This window comes from Eleutherodactylus coqui, chromosome 13 (genome assembly GCF_035609145.1).
Source record: "Eleutherodactylus coqui strain aEleCoq1 chromosome 13, aEleCoq1.hap1, whole genome shotgun sequence".
NCBI classification, from domain to species: Eukaryota; Metazoa; Chordata; class Amphibia; order Anura; family Eleutherodactylidae; genus Eleutherodactylus; species Eleutherodactylus coqui.
This window is the reverse complement of record NC_089849.1, coordinates 1,981,392-2,002,062: the sequence shown is the minus strand read 5'-3', so window position 1 is coordinate 2,002,062 and position 20,671 is coordinate 1,981,392. Positions and strand designations below refer to the sequence as shown.

Sequence of the window (20,671 nt, the reverse complement as noted above, 5' to 3'; positions counted from 1 at the left end):
GCGCTGCAATAGTGTAAATAAGGATAATTCGCCGTCCTGCGGCCCCAACTACAGTGTCGGTCTTCACTGCAGTCCTGGAATTCTACTCACATGTGCTGAGAGGCATTGGAGAACAGGTTGGCGTATTGGGGTGCGGCGTCTTCGGGGCCGTGGGGGGCGGCGTGGCTCAGCACCATCAGCACCGGGCGGTGGGGGTACATTTTCTTCGAGGTGCGGAAGAAGCTGACGCTGCCGTTGGTGATGAGATCCGTCAGATAGTCCTACAGGGAGGAAACACACCATGAGCCGCTGTCGCACAGCTGAGGGTTTGTTACAGTGTATGACCCCAGACGGTGGCGCTCACCTGGGAGTAGTCGGATCCGTGCTTCTCCTTCACCCCGTTGCGGCAGAGCGTGTAGTTGTAGAAGCGCGAGTTCTTCACTAGCCCCACCCACTCCTTCCAGCCCGGCGGCACGTAGGAGCCGTTGTACTCGTTCAGGTACTTGCCGAAGAACGCTGCAACACATGGAGACACCGCCGTCACATGACCAGGGCAGCGCCACACAGGGAGAGCCCGCCGTCCCATGACCAGGGAGAGACGGCCGTCCCATGACCAGGGAGAGACGGCCGTCCCATGACCAGGGAGAGACGGCCGTCCCATGACCAGGGAGAGACGGCCGTCCCATGACCAGGGAGAGACGGCCGTCCCATGACCAGGGAGAGACGGCCGTCCCATGACCAGGGAGAGACGGCCGTCCCATGACCAGGGAGAGACGGCCGTCCCATGACCAGGGAGAGACGGCCGTCCCATGACCAGGGAGAGACGGCCGTCCCATGACCAGGGAGAGACGGCCGTCCCATGACCAGGGAGAGACGGCCGTCCCATGACCAGGGAGAGACGGCCGTCCCATGACCAGGGAGAGACGGCCGTCCCATGACCAGGGAGAGACGGCCGTCCCATGACCAGGGAGAGACGGCCGTCCCATGACCAGGGAGAGACGGCCGTCCCATGACCAGGGAGAGACGGCCGTCCCATGACCAGGGAGAGACGGCCGTCCCATGACCAGGGAGAGACGGCCGTCCCATGACCAGGGAGAGACGGCCGTCCCATGACCAGGGAGAGACGGCCGTCCCATGACCAGGGAGAGACGGCCGTCCCATGACCAGGGAGAGACGGCCGTCCCATGACCAGGGAGAGACGGCCGTCCCATGACCAGGGAGAGACCGCCGTCCCATGACCAGGGAGAGACGGCCGTCCCATGACCAGGGAGAGACGGCCGTCCCATGACCAGGGAGAGACCGCCGTCCCATGACCAGGGAGAGACCGCCGTCCCATGACCAGGGAGAGACCGCCGTCCCATGACCAGGGAGAGACCGCCGTCCCATGACCAGGGAGAGACCGCCGTCCCATGACCAGGGAGAGACCGCCGTCCCATGACCAGGGAGAGACCGCCGTCCCATGACCAGGGAGAGACGGCCGTCCCATGACCCGGGCGGCGCCACACAGGGAGAGACGGCCGTCCCATGACCCGGGCGGCGCCACACAGGGAGAGACGGCCGTCCCATGACCCGGGCGGCGCCACACAGGGAGAGACGGCCGTCCCATGACCAGGGCGGCGCCACACAGGGAGAGACGGCCTTCCCATGACCAGGGCGGCGCCACACAGGGAGAGACCGCCTTCCCATGACCAGGGCGGCGCCACACAGGGAGAGACCGCCTTCCCATGACCAGGGCGGCGCCACACAGGGAGAGACCGCCGTCCCATAACGAGGGCAGAGCCACACAGGGAGAGACCGCCGTCCCATAACGAGGGCAGCGCCACACAGGGAGAGACCGCCGTCCCATAACGAGGGCAGCGCCACACAGGGAGAGACCGCCGTCCCATAACGAGGGCAGCGCCACACAGGGAGAGACCGCCGTCCCATAACGAGGGCAGCGCCACACAGGGAGAGACCGCCGTCCCATAACGAGGGCAGCGCCACACAGGGAGAGACCGCCGTCCCATAACGAGGGCAGCGCCACACAGGGAGAGACCGCCGTCCCATAACGAGGGCAGCGCCACACAGGGAGAGACCGCCGTCCCATAACGAGGGCAGCGCCACACAGGGAGAGACCGCTGTCACATGACCAGGGCACTGCACGCCGCCACACAGAAAACTCCAGTATGGCCGCCTGCACACGGGCGGAAATCCTGCCGCGGGATTTCCGCCGCTCAAAGCCTGCATAGGAGTGCATTACAATACGCACTCCTATGCAGATGGCCGCGGCATGTCCTATTTTTGTGTGGGGCTCGCAGAGCCTCGCACAGATACGTCACTCACCCAGCCGCCGGCTCCGGTCTGCGCATGCGCCGGCACATGAAAGAGCCGGGGCCGCCAGGCGCGGGTGAGTACGCGCTCGTCTCTGCAGGCGCTGGGGTCGGGTCTCGCGACTGTCTGCTGAGGCGGGTATCTAATCTAATCCTATGTGATGCTGTCTGCTGAGCTGTGTATCTAATCCTGTCCTGTGCGATACCGTCTGCTGAGCCGGGTATCTAATCCTATCCTATGTGATACCGTCTGCTGAGCCGTGTATCTAATCCTATCCTGTGTGATACTGTCTGCTGAGCCGTGTATCTAATCCTATCCTGTGTGATACTGTCTGCTGAGCCGTGTATCTAATCCTATCGTATGTGATACCGTCTGCTTACCCGGGTATCTAATCCTATCCTGTGTGATACCGTCTGCTGAGTCGGGTATCTAATCCTGTCCTGTGTGATACCGTCTGCTGAGCCGGGTATCTAATCCTATCCTATGTGATACCGTCTGCTGAGCCGTGTATCTAATCCTATCCTGTGTGATACTGTCTGCTGAGCCGTGTATCTAATCCTATCCTGTGTGATACTGTCTGCTGAGCCGTGTATCTAATCCTATCGTATGTGATACCGTCTGCTTACCCGGGTATCTAATCCTATCCTGTGTGATACCGTCTGCTGAGCCGGGTATCTAATCCTATCCTGTGTGATACCGTCTGCTGAGCCGGGTATCTAATCCTACCCTGTGTTATACTGTTTGCTGAGCCGTGTATCTAATCTTATCCTATGTGATACTGTCTGCTGAGCCGTGTATCTAATCCTATCCTGTGTGATACTGTCTGCTGAACCGTGTATCTAATCCTACCCTGTGTGATACTGCCTGCTGAGCCGTGTATCTAATCCTATCCTGTGTGATACTGTCCGCTGAGCCGTGTATCTAACCCTATCCTGTGTGATACTGTCTGCTGAGCCGTGTATCTAATCCTACCCTGTGTGATACTGTCTGCTGAGCCGTGTATCTAATCCTATCCTGTGTGATATTGTCTGCTGAGCCGGGTATCTAATCCTGTCCTGTGTGATACTGTCTGCTGAACCGTGTATCTAATCCTCTCCTGTGTGATACTGTCTGCTGAGCCGTGTATCTAATCCTATCCTGTGTGATACTGTCTGCTGAGCCGTGTATCTAATCCTATCGTATGTGATACCGTCTGCTTACCCGGGTATCTAATCCTATCCTGTGTGATACCGTCTGCTGAGCCGGGTATCTAATCCTGTCCTGTGTGATATCGTCTGCTGAGCCGGGTATCTAATCCTATCCTATGTGATACTGTCTGCTGAGCCGTGTATCTAATCCTATCCTGTGTGATACTGTCTGCTGAGCCGTGTATCTAATCCTATCCTGTGTGATACTGTCTGCTGAGCCGTGTATCCAATCCTATCCTGTGTGATACTGTCTGCTGAGCCGTGTATCTAATCCTATCCTGTGTGATACTGTCTGCTGAGCCGTGTATCTAATCCTATCCTGTGTGATACTGTCTGCTGAGCCGTGTATCTAATCCTATCCTGTGTGATACTGTCTGCTGAGCCGTGTATCTAATCCTATCCTGTGTGATACTGTCTGCTGAGCCGGGTATCTAATCCCATCATGTGTGATACTGTCTGCTGAGCCGTGTATCTAATCCTATCCTGTGTGATACTGTCTGCTGAGCCGGGTATCTAATCCTATCCTGTGTGATACTGTCTGCTGAGCCGTGTATCTAATCCTATCCTGTGTGATACTGTCTGCTGAGCCGTGTATCTAATCCCATCATGTGTGATACTGTCTGCTGAGCCGTGTATCTAATCCCATCATGTGTGATACTGTCTGCTGAGCCGTGTATCTAATCCTATCCTGTGTGATACTGTCTGCTGAGCCGGGTATCTAATCCTATCCTGTGTGATACTGTCTGCTGAGCCGTGTATCTAATCCTATCCTGTGTGATACTGTCTGCTGAGCCGTGTATCTAATCCTATCCTGTGTGATACTGTCTGCTGAGCCGTGTATCTAATCCTATCATGTGTGATACTGTCTGCTGAGCCGTGTATCTAATCCTATCCTGTGTGATACTGTCTGCTGAGCCGGGTATCTAATCCTATCCTGTGTGATACTGTCTGCTGAGCCGTGTATCTAATCTCCTCACCCCCCCCCCATAACCCGCTCGTCCTTGTGGGGACTCTTTGTTTTTCCAGATTTTCGTCTTCTGACTAATTAGCGGAGCGTCATGTTGCGGACGCGACGGTGCAGATGGCGAGCGGGGGAGGGGGCGCGGCTTATTGTTCTCCCGCAGTCTCATCAATAAAACATGGAGGACAGTTCCCTCCGGAGCCGTTTAGGATTGTTCTGGGGACTCCGGAGAGGGGCGGCCTGTTGTGTGGGGGAGGTCTAGGCGAAAAATGGCGCCTCCACCAGGACAGCGGCCCACCGCTCATCAGAACACTCCCCTCCACAGAGGAGCAGTAAGAGGCGGCAATTTGTTGCCATTTACACTTATTTCGCCCCCAATGCCGGGCTTGCGAGCCCCCGGAGATCGTGGCGGGACGACACCCCCTGCGGCGCTCTCACCTGTCCGATAGCCGGTGTTGTTCAGGTAGACGGCGAAGGTGTGCGGTTCGTGCTGCGCCTGCCACGACGGCGAGGAGCAATTCTCGTTGTTGGTGTAGGTGTTGTGGTTGTGGACGTACTTCCCCGTCAGGATGGAGGAGCGCGACGGGCAGCACATCGGCGTGGTGACAAAGGCGTTTATAAAGTGCGTCCCTCCCTGCGCCATGATGCGCCTCGTCTTATTCATCACGGACATGGAACCTGGAGGACGCGAGAAACGGGAAAATTACCATGTCGGGTCCGAAGCCGCAATACAACGCCCCCCCCCCCCCCCCCCAACCCTACGGGAAGCCGTGACCCCCCCCCCCCCCTATAACCCTACGGGGAGCCGTGACCCCCCCCCATAACCCTACGGGGAACCGTGACCCCCCCCCATAACCCTACGGGGAGCCGTGACGCCCCCTCCCCCCCCATAACCCTACGGGGAGCCGTGACGCCCCCTCCCCCCCCATAACCCTACGGGAAGCCGTGACGCCCCCCCTCCCCCATAACCCTACGGGAAGCCGTGACGCCCCCCCTCCCCCTATAACCCTACGGGAAGCCGTGACCCCCCCTCCCCCTATAACCCTACGGGGAGCCGTGACCCCCCCCCCATAACCCTACGGGGAGCCGCGACCCCCCCCATAACCCTACGGGAAGCCGTGACCCCCCCCCCCTATAACCCTACGGGGAGCCGTGACACCCCCCCCCATAACCCTACGGGGAACCGTGACACCCCCCCCCCCCCCATAACCCTACGGGGAACCGTGACACCCCCCCCCCCATAGCCCTACGGGAAGCCGTGACGCCCCCCCCCCCATAACCCCACGGGAAGCCGTGACGCCCCCCCCCCCATAACCCCACGGGAAGCCGTGACGCCCCCCCCCCCCATAACCCCACGTGAAGCCGTGACGCCCCCCCCCCCCATAACCCTACGGGAAGCCGTGACGGCCCCCCCCCCATAAACCTACGGGAAGCCGTGACGCCCCGCCCCCCCCCCATAACCCTACGGGAAGCCGTGACGCGCCCCCCCCCCCCCCCATAACCCTACGGGGAGCCGTAACCCCCCCCCCTATAACCCTACGGGGAGCCGTGACCCCCCCCCCCCCCATAACCCTACGGGGAGCCGTGACCCCCCCCCCCCCCCATAACCCTACGGGGAGCCGTGACCCCCCCCCCCCCATAACCCTACGGGGAGCCGTGACCCCCCCCCCACATAACCCTACGGGGAGCCGTGACCCCCCCCCACATAACCCTACGGGGAGCCGTGACGCCCCCCCCCCCATAGCCCTACGGGAAGCCGTGACCCCCCCTCCCCCTATAACCCTACGGGGAGCCGTGACCCCCCCTCCCCCTATAACCCTACGGGGAGCCGTGACCCCCCCTCCCCCTATAACCCTACGGGGAGCCGTGACCCCCCCTCCCCCTATAACCCTACGGGGAGCCGTGACCCCCCCTCCCCCTATAACCCTACGGGGAGCCGTGACCCCCCCTCCCCCTATAACCCTACGGGGAGCCGTGACCCCCCCTCCCCCTATAACCCTACGGGGAGCCGTGACCCCCCCTCCCCCTATAACCCTACGGGGAGCCGTGACCCCCCCTCCCCCTATAACCCTACGGGGAGCCGTGACCCCCCCTCCCCCTATAACCCTACGGGGAGCCGTGACCCCCCCTCCCCCTATAACCCTACGGGGAGCCGTGACCCCCCCTCCCCCTATAACCCTACGGGGAGCCGTGACCCCCCTCCCCCTATAACCCTACGGGGAGCCGTGACCCCCCCTCCCCCTATAACCCTACGGGGAGCCGTGACCCCCCCTCCCCCTATAACCCTACGGGGAGCCGTGACCCCCCCTCCCCCTATAACCCTACGGGGAGCCGTGACCCCCCCTCCCCCCATAACCCCGCGGGAAGCTGTAACGCCCAGAATCACCGAAGATTTGTTGCGCTGCATGGATATTAGCGGCAGGAAACAATGCCGAGCACAACGCAAGCGCCCATCACCATCTTGTTTACAATCAGTGAATAGACGACCGGCAGCAGACCGCAGCGCTCTGGCTACAGCCACACCTCGGTCACATACGGTGCTGGCCGCCATCTTTCTTACGGCACATACCCAACTCCACATCTTGGTCGTCCGTCAGTACGAGAATGATGTTCGGACGGATATTCCGGCGGTCTCTCTGGAATCGGCCCTTTAACCTCTGCTTGGACAGGAAGGGGAGGCTTCCCTCGCTCACCAGCCAGACGCTTGCTGCCAACAGGCCCAGCAGGACAACCCTCTCCGCCATCGCGGGACCAGCAGGTTACCACTTTACCGTCAGGGTTCTGCAGGGAAAACAAAGGGTTAATAAACACCGAAAACTGCTCTCTGCATTCATAAATCAGCAGTGCATTGTGGGAGCACCGTTCTGGGGTGCCCATACACATCAGCGGCTCACGCCCCTCTACCTGCTGGGGTCGGCGAGAATAGTTGACACTCAACCAGCTCCACACTTAGTGAACGCAAGGAGAGAGCTGGAAGCCGATGAAGGGGTTAATTCTATCCACTACAGCTACTTGCATCTGCCCCCTGCTGGAGACCCCCCATGCACAGCACCCCTGTCCATACTCTATGAGGCGCCGCTTATCTCCATCACAAACCGCGGTCCTGACATCTACGGCAACCCAATGTGAATGCAGCTCTGGATAATGAAGTAGGGCGAAGAGACCCCCCCTCAGGGCCACGGGCAGGAGAGAGCCCCCCCCCCCTCCCTCCCTCGGGGCCAGGGGCAGGAGAGAGCCCCCCCCCCTCCCTCCGGGGGCCAGGGGCAGGAGAGAGCCCCCCCCCCCTCCCTCCGGGGGCAAGGGGCAGGAGAGAGCCCCCCCCCCTCCCTCCGGGGGCCAGGGGCAGGAGAGAGCCCCCCCCCCCTCCCTCCGGGGGCCAGGGGCAGGAGAGAGCCCCCCCCCCCTCCCTCCGGGGGCCAGGGGCAGGAGAGAGCCCCCCCCCTCCCTCCGGGGGCCAGGGGCAGGAGAGAGCCCCCCCCCCCCCTCCCTCCCTCCGGGGGCCAGGGGCAGGAGAGAGCCCCCCCCCCTCCCTCCGGGGGCAAGGGGCAGGAGAGAGCCCCCCCCCCCCCTCCCTCCGGGGGCCAGGGGCAGGAGAGAGCCCCCCCCCCCCCTCCCTCCGGGGGCCAGGGGCAGGAGAGAGCCCCCCCCCCCCTCCCTCCGGGGGCCAGGGGCAGGAGAGAGCCCCCCCCCCTCCCTCCGGGGGCCAGGGGCAGGAGAGAGCCCCCCCCCTCCCTCCGGGGGCCAGGGGCAGGAGAGAGCCCCCCCCCCTTCCTCCCTCCCTCCGGGGGCCAGGGAAAGGAGAGAGCCCTCCCTCCGGGGGCCGGGGGCAGGAGAGGGCCCCCCCCCCTCCCTCCCTCGGGGGGCCTGGGGCAGGAGAGGGCCGCGCCCGTCTGCTGGGAGAAGAGCCCAGAAAAATAAATACTCTATGTAAGACAGAAAACTACGACACTTCCAAGGGTGGAACATTGGTGGCGCTGACCCAGCGGGCCGGGGGCTCCCGCGCCAATTACTGATCGGTGAAGCATTTACATCCATAAGTGAAGAAACCGCGTCTAAGAGAAGTGCACAGAAGAGACGGAGACGGCCTGCGAGCCCCCCGAGGTGAACGGCGCTCAGACACCTCCTGCGCCAGAAGACGCACGAAGATTATACAAAGTGCAGTAATACTACTAATTAGCGCCAAATACCATCGTGCCATGCCTAATGTACAAAGCAGCGCCCAATCGTACCATAAAGTGCGCAAATAATGTAGCTTCAATATCCGAGTATAACCGTCGGCTTGTGGTCCAGGGTGGCGATCCGCCGCTAACGTGCACATAAGAGCGTGGCCTGAAGACCGCGGAGAGATGAGGAGACGCAGCGGCTGAGGACAGCGCCGCCAGCGCATCACAATCTCCTCCATTATCAGGTTGCAGTGCATCCTGGGATTGTACCACGAGACCAAACCGCACCCCAGACAACAGCCTGTACTCTGCAGCCACACGTAATGAGGAAGATGTCCGCCCGGTGCAGGAAACTTACCTCACAGCTTCCATCAGTCACAGCCAGAGCTGCATTCATAGTTCTGCTTCCCCCCAAGCATGTGAGAGGCAGCGACAGCCTTGGGGTGCCGGACGTTTACTGCCGACAATGTGCCACGTGGAGGAATAGCGAGGAGGTAAATGACGTGATGATTAAGGCTGCGACTCGCAGCGAGCCCTTCCATCGGTGCACAGAGGACAGTCATCTGTTACTACGAGGGTCGCAGCCTGTCCTGGATCACCGGGATCAGAGCCGCCTCCTGTGTCACCAGCGACCACCGGCCCACCAGGATCAGAGCCGCCTCCTGTGTCACCAGCGACCACCGGCCCACCGGGATCAGAGCCGCCTCCTGTGTCACCAGCGACCACCGGCCCACCGGGATCAGAGCCGCCTCCTGTGTCACCAGCGACCACCGGCCCACCGGGATCAGAGCCGCCTCCTGTGTCACCAGCGACCACCGGCCCACCGGGATCAGAGCCGCCTCCTGTGTCACCAGCGACCACCGGCCCACCGGGATCAGAGCCGCCTCCTGTGTCACCAGCGACCACCGGCCCACCGGGATCAGAGCCGCCTTTTGTGTCACCAGCGACCACCGGCCCACCACGGCTGTGAGATCGGACACCCTGATACAGCAAGTACAAGCGCCCACAAGAAGACCGGCCAGAACGATGCCAGTCTACGGTACAGCAATCCTACGCAGCAGGCAGTCTACTGTACAGCAGATAACACAGGAGGACCGCGCGGCGGGAAGAGGCAGTCTGCTGTACAGCGGATAACAGGAGGACCGCGCGGCGGGAAGAGGCAGTCTGCTGTACAGCGGATAACAGGAGGACCGCGCGGCGGGAAGAGGCAGTCTGCTGTACAGCAGATAACACAGGAGGACCGCGCGGCGGGAAGAGGCAGTCTGCTGTACAGCGGATAACAGGAGGACCGCGCGGCGGGAAGAGGCAGTCTGCTGTACAGCAGATAACACAGGAGGACCGCGCGGCGGGAAGAGGCAGTCTGCTGTACAGCAGATAACACAGGAGGACCGCGCGGCGGGAAGAGGCAGTCTGCTGTACAGCGGATAACAGGAGGACCGCGCGGCGGGAAGAGGCAGTCTGCTGTACAGCAGATAACACAGGAGGACCGCGCGGCGGGAAGAGGCAGTCTGCTGTACAGCGGATAACACAGGAGGACCGCGCGGCGGGAAGAGGCAGTCTGCTGTACAGCGGATAACACAGGAGGACCGCGCGGCGGGAAGAGGCAGTCTGCTGTACAGCGGATAACACAGGAGGACCGCGCGGCGGGAAGAGGCAGTCTGCTGTACAGCGGATAACACAGGAGGACCGCGCGGCGGGAAGAGGCAGTCTGCTGTACAGCGGATAACACAGGAGGACCGCGCGGCGGGAAGAGGCAGTCTGCTGTACAGCGGATAACACAGGAGGACCGCGCGGCGGGAAGAGGCAGTCTGCTGTACAGCGGATAACACAGGAGGACCGCGCGGCGGGAAGAGGCAGTCTGCTGTACAGCGGATAACACAGGAGGACCGCGCGGCGGGAAGAGGCAGTCTGCTGTACAGCGGATAACACAGGAGGACCGCGCGGCGGGAAGAGGCAGTCTGCTGTACAGCGGATAACACAGGAGGACCGCGCGGCGGGAAGAGGCAGTCTGCTGTACAGCGGATAACACAGGAGGACCGCGCGGCGGGAAGAGGCAGTCTGCTGTACAGTGGATAACACAGGAGGACCGCGCGGCGGGAAGAGGCAGTCTGCTGTACAGCGGATAACACAGGAGGACCGCGCGGCGGGAAGAGGCAGTCTGCTGTACAGCGGATAACACAGGAGGACCGCGCGGCGGGAAGAGGCAGTCTGCTGTACAGCAGATAACAGGAGGACCGCACGGCGGGAAGAGGCAGTCTACTGTACAGCAGATAACACAGGAGGACCGCGCAGCGGGAAGAGGCAGTCTGCTGTACAGCAAATAACAGGAGGACCGCGCAGCGGGAAGAGGCAGTCTACTGTACAGTGGATACCAAGCCCCCGTCACCCCCCCGGGGCATGGACCGGGAAGCCCCCGTCACCCCCCCCCCCCCCGGGGCATGGACCGGGAAGCCCCCGTCACCCCCCCCCCCCCCCCGGGGCATGGACCGGGAAGCCCCCGTCACCCCCCCCCCCGGGGCATGGACCGGGAAGCCCCCGTCACCCCCCCCCCCCCCGGGGCATGGACCGGGAAGCCCCCGTCACCCCCCCCCCCGGGGCATGGACCGGGAAGCCCCCGTCACCCCCCCCCCCCCCGGGGCATGGACCGGGAAGCCCCCGTCACCCCCCCCCCCGGGGCATGGACCGGGAAGCCCCCGTCACCCCCCCCCCCCCCCGGGGCATGGACCGGGAAGCCCCCGTCACCTCCCCCCCCCCCCGGGGCATGGACCGGGAAGCCCCCGTCACCCCCCCCCCCCCGGGGCATGGACCGGGAAGCCCCCGTCACCTCCCCCCCCCCCCCGGGGCATGGACCGGGAAGCCCCCGTCACCCCCACCCCCCGGGGCACGGACCGGGAAGCCCCCGTCACCCCCCCCCCCCCGGGGCATGGACCGGGAAGCCCCCCCCCCCCGGGGCATGGACCGGGAAGCCCCCGTCACCCCCCCCCCCCCCGGGGCATGGACCGGGAAGCCCCCGTCACCCCCCCCCCCCCCCCCGGGGCATGGACTGGGAAGCCCCCCTGGAGCATAAACTGGGAAAACCCCTCACTTTCTGGAGCATAGACCAGGGAGACCCCCACACCTCCTGGAACATAGACCTGAAGACTCAGGGAAGCCCCCCTCACCTCCTGGAGCATAGACCGGGGAGACACCCTCACCCCCTGGAGCATAGACCGGGAAGCCCCCTCACTTTCTGGAGCATAGACCAGGGAGAGCCCCTCACCTCCTGGAGCATAGATCTGAAGACTCAGGGAAGCCCCCTCACCTCCTGGAGCATAGATCGGGAAGCCCCTTGACCCCCTGGAGCATAGACGGGGAAGCCCCCCCCCTGGGGGGGCATAGACAGGAAAGCCCCCTCACCTCCTGAAGCATAGACCAGGGAGATCCCCTCCCCTCCTGCAGCATAGACCAGGGAGACCCCCCTCCCCTCCTGCAGCAAAGACCAGGGAGACCCACCTCCTCTCCTGCAGCATAGACCAGGGAGACCCCCTCCCCTCCTGCAGCATAGACCAGGGAGACCCCTCACCTCCTAGAGTATACCCCAGAAGGCCAGGGAGACCCCTCACCTCCTAGAGCATACCCCTGAAGGCCAGGGAGACCCCTCACCTCCTGGAACATAGACCTGAAGAGCAAGGAGACCCTCAACTCCTGGAACATAGACCTGAAGACCGGGGAAACCCCCTCACATCCTGGAGCATAGATCTGAAGGCCGGGGAGACCCCTCACATCCTGGAGCATAGACCTGAAGGCCGGGGAGACCCCTTACCTCCTAGGAGCATAGAGCTGAAGGCCGGGGAGACCCCTCACCTTCTAGGAGCATAGACCTGAAGGCCATGGAGACCCCTCACCTCCTAGGAGCATAGCCCTGAAGGTCGGGGAGACCCCTCACCTTCTAGGAGCATACCCCTGAAGGCCGGGGAGACCCCTCACCTTCTAGGAGCATACCCCTGAAGGCCGGGGAGACCCCTCACCTTCTAGGAGCATACCCCTGAAGGCCGGGGAGATCCCTCACCTTCTAGGAGCATACCCCTGAAGGCCGGGGAGACCCCTCACCTTCTAGGAGCATACCCCTGAAGGCCGGGGAGACCCCTCACCTTCTAGGAGCATACCCCTGAAGGCCGGGGAGACCCCTCACCTTCTAGGAGCATACCCCTGAAGGCCGGGGAGACCCCTCACCTTCTAGGAGCATAGACCTGAAGGCCATGGAGACCCATCACCTTCTAGGAGCATAGCCCTGTAGGCCAGGGAGACCCCTCACCTCCTAGAGCAGTGATGGCGGACCTTTTAGAGACCGAGTGCCCAAACTGCAACTCAAAACCCACTTATTTATTGTAAAATGCCAACATGTCAGGGGGCGGGGCTTATCATGGCATTTGAATTTTACCCCCGTCGTTCTTAAAAGGACAAGGCTGTTTCAAAATAGACGGGGTGCAGATTGTGACTTCTTTTGGATGCAGAAATGCTGTGGAATTTGCCATGGAAATTTCCGCTGACGACATTCTGCAGCATTTCTACCTCGTGCAAACATATCCCAGCAGCGATATTGACCTCCCCCGCCCAGAGCGGCTCTAGCAGTAAGGGTGACCCCCCCCCCCCCAGAGCAGCCCCAGCGCCAATAGTGACTCCCCCAGAGCGGCTTTAGTGGTTATAGTGACCCCCCACAGCGGCCCCATCATTAATAGTGATACCGCACCGTGGCCCCAATCGTAATAGTGACATCCCACAGCGGCCCCAGTAGTAATAGTGAAATCCCACAGCAGCCCCCAGTAGTAATAGCGACATCCCACAGCAGCCCCCAGTATAATAGTGACATCCCACAGCAGCCCCCAGTATAATAGTGACATCCCACAGCGGCCCCAGTATAATAGTGACATCCCACAGCGGCCCCCAGTATAATAGTGACATCCCACAGCGGCCCCCAGTATAATAGTGACATCCCACAGCGGCCCCCAGTATAATAGTGACATCCCACAGCGGCCCCAGTATAATAGTGAAATCCCACAGCGGCCCCCAGTAGTAATAGTGACATCCCACAGCGGCCCCCAGTATAATAGTGACATCCCACAGCGGCCCCCAGTATAATAGTGACATCCCACAGCGGCCCCAGTATAATAGTGAAATCCCACAGCAGCCCCCAGTAGTAATAGTGACATCCCACAGCGGCCCCCAGTATAATAGTGACATCCCACAGCGGCCCCTAGTATAATAGTGACATCCCACAGCAGCCCCCAGTAGTAATAGTGACATCCCACAGCGGCCCCCAGTAGTAATAGTGACATCCCACAGCGGCCCCCAGTAGTAATAGTGACATCCCACAGCGGCCCCAGTATAATAGTGACATCCCACAGCGGCCCCAGTATAATAGTGACATCCCACAGCAGCCCCCAGTATAATAGTGACATCCCACAGCAGCCCCCAGTATAATAGTGACATCCTACAGCGGCCCCCAGTATAATAGTGACATCCCACAGTGGCCCCCAGTATAATAGTGACATCCCACAGCGGCCCCCAGTATAATAGTAACATCCCACAGCGGCCCCAGTATAATAGTGACATCCCACAGCGGCCCCAGTATAATAGTGACATCCCACAGCGGCCCCCAGTAGTAATAGTGACATCCCACAGCGGCCCCCAGTATAATAGTGACATCCCACAGCAGCCCCCAGTAGTAATAGTGACATCCCACAGCGGCCCCCAGTATAATAGTGATATCCCACAGCGGCCCCAGTATAATAGTGACATCCCACAGCGGCCCCCAGCAGTAATAGTGACATCCCACAGCGGCCCCAGTATAATAGTGACATCCCACAGCGGCCCCCAGTATAATAGTGACATCCCACAGCGGCCCCCAGTATAATAGTGACATCCCACAGCGGCCCCCAGTAGTAATAGTGACATCCCACAGCGGCCCCCAGTATAATAGTGACATCCCACAGCGGCCCCCAGTATAATAGTGACATCCCACAGCGGCCCCCAGTATAATAGTGACATCCCACAGCGGCCCCCAGCAGTAATAGTGACATCCCACAGCGGCCCCCAGCAGTAATAGTGACATCCCACAGCGGCCCCCAGTATAATAGTGACATCCCACAGCTGCCCCCAGCAGTAATAGTGACACCCCACAGCGGCCCCCAGTATAATAGTGACATCCCACAGCGGCCCCCAGTATAATAGTGACATCCCACAGCGGCCCCCAGTATAATAGTGACATCCCACAGCAGCCCCCAGTATAATAGTGACATCCCACAGCAGCCCCCAGTATAATAGTGACATCCCACAGCGGCCCCCAGTAGTAATAGTGACATCCCACAGCGGCCCCAGTATAATAGTGACATCCCACAGCGGCCCCAGTATAATAGTGACATCCCACAGCAGCCCCCAGTATAATAGTAACATCCTACAGCGGCCCCCAGTATAATAGTGACATCCCACAGTGGCCCCAGTATAATAGTGACATCCCACAGCGGCCCCCAGTAGTAATAGTGACATCCCACAGCGGCCCCCAGTATAATAGTGATATCCCACAGCGGCCCCCAGTATAATAGTGACACCCCACAGCGGCCCCCAGCAGTAATAGTGACATCCCACAGCGGCCCCCAGCAGTATTAGTGACATCCCACAGCGGCCCCCAGTATAATAGTGACATCCCACAGCGGCCCCCAGTAGTAATAGTGACATCCCACAGCGGCCCCAGTATAATAGTGACATCCCACAGCGGCCCCAGTATAATAGTGACATCCCACAGCGGCCCCCAGTATAATAGTGACATCCCACAGCGGCCCCCAGCAGTAATAGTGACATCCCACAGCGGCCCCCAGTATAATAGTGACATCCCACAGCGGCCCCCAGTATAATAGTGACATCCCACAGCGGCCCCCAGTATAATAGTGACATCCCACAGCGGCCCCCAGTATAATAGTGACATCCCACAGCGGCCCCCAGCAGTAATAGTGACATCCCACAGCGGCCCCCAGTATAATAGTGACATCCCACAGCGGCCCCAGTATAATAGTGACATCCCACAGCGGCCCCAGTATAATAGTGACATCCCACAGCGGCCCCCAGTATAATAGTGACATCCCACAGCGGCCCCCAGCAGTAATAGTGACATCCCACAGCGGCCCCCAGTATAATAGTGACATCCCACAGCGGCCCCCAGTATAATAGTGACATCCCACAGCGGCCCCCAGTATAATAGTGACATCCCACAGCGGCCCCCAGTATAATAGTGACATCCCACAGCAGCCCCCAGTATAATAGTGACATTCCACAGCGGCCCCCAGTATAATAGTAACATCCCACAGCGGCCCCCAGTATAATAGTGACATCCCACAGTGGCCCCCAGTAGTAATAGTGACATCCCACAGCGGCCCCCAGTAGTAATAGTGACATCCCACAGCGGCCCCCAGTAGAAATAGTGACATCCCACAGTGGTCTCAGTGGTAATAGTGACATCCCACAGCGGCCCCAGTATAATAGTGACATCCCACAGCGGCCCCTGTAGTAATAGTGACATCCCACAGCGGCCCCAGTAGTAATAGTGACATCCCACATCAGCCCAGTAGTAATAGCGACATCCCACAGCGGCCCCAGCGGGAATACTGACATCCCACGGTGGCCCCTGTAGTAATAGAGCCCCCCCCCCCCCCTCTGAGACCCAAATCCCCTCCCCCCCACCTCCTCTGCTTGGCGCTGTTGCTGCCACTGATCCCAGGAGCATACTGTGACGTGCTGCCGGACACCACCTCCCCTCCCCTGCTCTCGCGGAACCAAGTAGGAGACGTCAGAGGAGGGGGGAGGAGGATCCCGGCTGCACACTGACATCACAGTGTGCGCCGGGATCAGTGCTTCTAGCAGCGCTGCTGAGTGAATACCAGCAGGGGAGCTGTGGCACCCCTGACGGTATTTACTAAAGTGGTGAGCGGCCGACGGCGGCGAGTGCCAGCTGGAAAGGCTCTGAGTGCCGCCTCTGGCACACGTGCCATAGGTTCGCCACCACTGCCCTAGAGCATAGCCCTGAAGGCCAGGGAGACCCCTCACCTCCTGGAGCATAGACCTAAAGACCAAGGAGACCCTTAACTTCTGGAACATAGACCTGAAGACAGGGGACCCCTTATCTCCTGGAGGGTAAATGATCTAGGGAAGGGAATTGAGGGGAAACTGATTAAGTTTGCCAACGGCACAAAACTTGAAGGGATGGCTATAGGTGCTTTTAGACTGAATGATAATCGCACGGGTCTGGTTCGTTTCAGCAGACATAGAGAAGCAGCGCTGGCTCGAGTGTTTGTCGGCAGCATAAATACTGATTGTTCACCGAACGTTGAGAAAACCGATGATTCTCTATGAATAGTGCAGCCTCACCGGGCAAGTGCAGAAGAGTTGGCGAGGTTGGCATTCGCTTAAGCAAAAGAGATTTGCAAGACTGCTGTTGTGTCAAAAAGGGCTTTAACTTGAGAGAAAAAGGATTCAAAAAGATTTAGAAAAGCTTGAACAGTGGTCGGCGACTAACAGAATGGTATGTAACAAGGAGAAATGCAAAGTCCTACATCTAGGCAAGAAAAATGAAGAAAGCGCATACAGAATGGGAGGAATTGGGCTAAGCAGCAGCACATGTGAAAAAGACTTGGGTATACTAATAGATCATAGACTGAACATGAGTCAACAATGTGATGCAGCATCCAAAAAGGCAAACACAATTCTGGGATGTATTAAGAGAAGCATAGAGTCTAGATCACGTGAGGTCATTATCCCCTCTACTCTTCCTTAGTCAGACCTCATCTGGAATACTGGGTCCAGTTCTGGGCACCCCACTTTATAAAAGACATAGACAAACTGGAGCAAGTTCAGAGAAGAGTTACCAAGATGGTGAGCGGTCTGCAAATCATGTCCTATGAGGAACGGGTAAAGGATCTGGGAATGTTTAGCAGAAGAGAAGGCTGAGAGGAGACTTAATAGCTGTCTACAAATATCTGAAGGGCTGTCACAGTGCAGAGGGATCAGCCCTATTCCCATCTGCACAAGGAAAGACTAGAAGCAATGGGATGAAACTGAAAGGGAGGAGACACATTAGATATTAGACAGTGAGGGGATCAATGAGTGGAACAGGTTGCCACGGGAGGTGGGGAGTTCTCCTTCAATGGAAGTCTTCAGAGGCCGGACAGACATCTGTCTGGGATGATTTAGTGATCCTGTATTGCGCAGGGGGTTGGCCCTGATGACCCTGGAGGCCCCTTCCAACTCTACCAGTCTAGGATCCTCATCTGCTGGAGTACATACATGGCCATGTGACCCTTCGTTCCGGGAGTATGTAGATCCAGGATCATAGACTCCTCTTCAATTGTTGTACATGTATCAAGGAATGAGCTTTACCGATTCAGGTCTATGGATGATTTTGTTTAGGATTGAGACAACATGCGCCAATAACCCGCACTTCTGGAATGCTGGTCAATGCTAATGTGTGATTGTTCTCAGAGAGAGATACCGAGTCATCCTGTAGATAGGAGACCTTGTAATGGCCCACAATGCATGATGTTACAGCAGCTTTCGGGATATCTCGCCCCCTTCATCAGGCTAATGAATGAAACTAGTTTGGATGGCACATAATTATAACATACAGACGGGGGGGGGCGGGGTGGGGGGGCGACATTCCTCTGGATCTACATGAATGTTCACACAAATTTGAGAATCGAAAAAACACAAGACAGTCTGAGCAGAGAGACAAACACTAAATCAGTCCACTGAGCTGAGGAATGTGACAGTTTTATGTCTGTTATCCCTAATGCACACATAAGGTGATAAAAGAAGATGGAAATACTACCTCAGCAGCACCACACTGCAATACTGCAAATACTTATGGGGACCACCAGCGTCTGAAGCAGCAGGTTGCAGATCATTGATCTTGACCATTAGCTCAAAGGCGTCCCTGAAAATCCCGCCAGAGCATGCATGGTGCCCCATTACCATGGATGTTCCTGGACTACAGGCCAACAGATGGGAAACAGCAGTTTAGAAGCAGCAATATCTGGCTATAAAGGCAGCAGACCGCGGCTTGTAGACCCTGCTATGCGCCAGGTCACTGCGGAGGGCACACTGGAGAGACCATGCTTTGCAGCGTCACTCCACAGTCAGGATACGAGGGGCGCACTGCCCCCACCAACTGGATCCACGGGCCTTCCAATTGACGCTGCAGCAAACACCGCAAGGACAACGATTGCCAAAGTGCGCCAGTCACCCCCACAAGGATTAGGCGCTGGCCAGCAGCACAGGCGCCAATATTATGTACACGAAGAGATAGGGTGCCATCAACTACAGCTCCCCCGTGGAGTCTCTTAAGTTTGTGCCCCCAGGTTTTTCCGTCTGACAGATTTGAACAATTAATCACATTTCACAGCGATAATGACAAAAAGTGTAAATCTACAAACAGCAGGCAGCATCCAATATGGCAGAGGGCTGCCTGGCAGTACCCACAGCCGATGCTGCCAGCTTCTCAGCTGCCTCTGCCAGCTAGGTTGGCACTGGTGCGGTATCCCAGCTTGTCAGGGACTTTGAGCAATGCTCTGCAGTTCTCTGCACAGAGTTGGCATCTCTCTGGCGTCCCACCGGTCATTAACCTGCCATGCCAACCCTTCACGTGGCATCTGCACCGACCCAACACCCCGCACTGCAGGCCATTGTAAGCTCCTTGTAATATGGTGGATATAAAATGGCTTTAGAGGAATGTTACAGCTTTCCATGAGTGCAGTCACATGACGTACGCCAAAAACTCGCTAACAGGGCGCTCATCTCTACGGTGAAGTAAAACACAGCAGGTCCAGACGGCTCTCCCCCCACTGCCCGACACGTTACGTTGTGCCCCCCGCATCCTGCACTCAGCGTTCCGTAATCACAACCCGACAAGTCGTTGCGCCCCCTGCGGTGTCATCAGTAGTCACACCCTGTGCTCCGTACTAGTCGGAGCCCTCCTGGCAGGGATTCCGGCCTCCCGTCTTCTTGGTGATGCCACAAGGTTTGCACCCCTGGATTTGGGGGTTTTCACCCGCTGTCGGGTTGGATGGGGGCCGTCTGTGGACAGCCATTGTCAGGTCTCCCCGGAGATGTACCATTGGGTTCAGGGGGCATTCACAGAGTTGTCCCCACTCCTGGGTGGTCTTGGGTGGGGCCTTAGGGTCATTGTCATTGTTTTGTGGGAAGGTGACCCTTCTAGCCGGTCTGAGTTCCCTTGTGTTCTGGATCAGGTGGCCATTATCTCTGTACTTCACTCCATCCAGCTTTCCATCCACCCTGACCGGTCTCCCCTCCCCCACATGATGCTCCACCATCAGGCTTCACTGTAGGGATGGTATTGGGTGGGTGATGAGCGACGCCTGGTTTCCATCCACCCTAACCTGATACTTCCATGTGTCTTACTGAGGAGGCTTCTTTCTTGCCCCTCCGCCATAAAGCCCAGATTGGTGGAGGCTGCAGGGATGGTTGACCTTCTGGAGGTTTCTCCCATCTGCACAGAGGGTCTTTGGAGCTCAGCCAGAGTGGCCGCTGGGCTCTTGCTCACCTCTCTTACAAGACCCTTCTCCCCCTTAGTTTGGGGGTCGGCGGCTCTGGAATAGTCCTGGTTGTTCTTCCATGTAAGTATTATGGGGGCCGCTGGGCTCTTGCTCACCTCTCTTACAAGACCCTTCTCCCCCTTAGTTTGGGGGTCGGCGGCTCTGGAATAGTCCTGGCTGTTCCTCCATGTAAGTATTATGGGGCCGCTGGGCTCTTGTTCTCCTCTCTTACAAGATCCTTCTCCCCCCCTTAGTTTGAGGGTCGGCAGCTCTAGGAAGAGTCCTGGTGGCTCTTTCATGTAAGTACTATGGGGGCCGCTGGGTTCTTGGCCACCCCATACAAGATCCTTCTTTTTAGTTTGGGGGTTGGCGGTTTTAGGAAGAGTCCTGGTTCCTCTTCCATGTGAGTATTATGGGGGCCGCTGGATTCTTGGTCTTCACTCTTATAAGACTCTTCTACCCTTTAGTTAGGGGGTCGGCGGCTCTAGGGAGAGT

The 20,671-nt window shown here is 59.1% G+C and overlaps 1 protein-coding gene across 4 annotated transcripts in view; it reads right to left on the bottom strand.

Moving 5' to 3' along the window:
• SULF2 (sulfatase 2) overlaps window positions 1-20,671 on the bottom strand; it is a 98,928-nt gene that overhangs the window by 12,195 nt on the left and 66,062 nt on the right. For all 4 annotated transcript variants that reach the window (XM_066588140.1, XM_066588142.1, XM_066588141.1 and 1 more), the window contains 4 exons: window positions 7,007-7,218; window positions 4,876-5,115; window positions 344-495; window positions 91-260 (listed from right to left, as the gene is read on the bottom strand). In XM_066588140.1, the coding sequence (XP_066444237.1) occupies window positions 91-260; window positions 344-495; window positions 4,876-5,115; window positions 7,007-7,181 (737 nt within the window). In that variant the 5' untranslated portion in view covers window positions 7,182-7,218. The remainder of the gene's footprint in view (window positions 1-90; window positions 261-343; window positions 496-4,875; window positions 5,116-7,006; window positions 7,219-20,671) is intronic.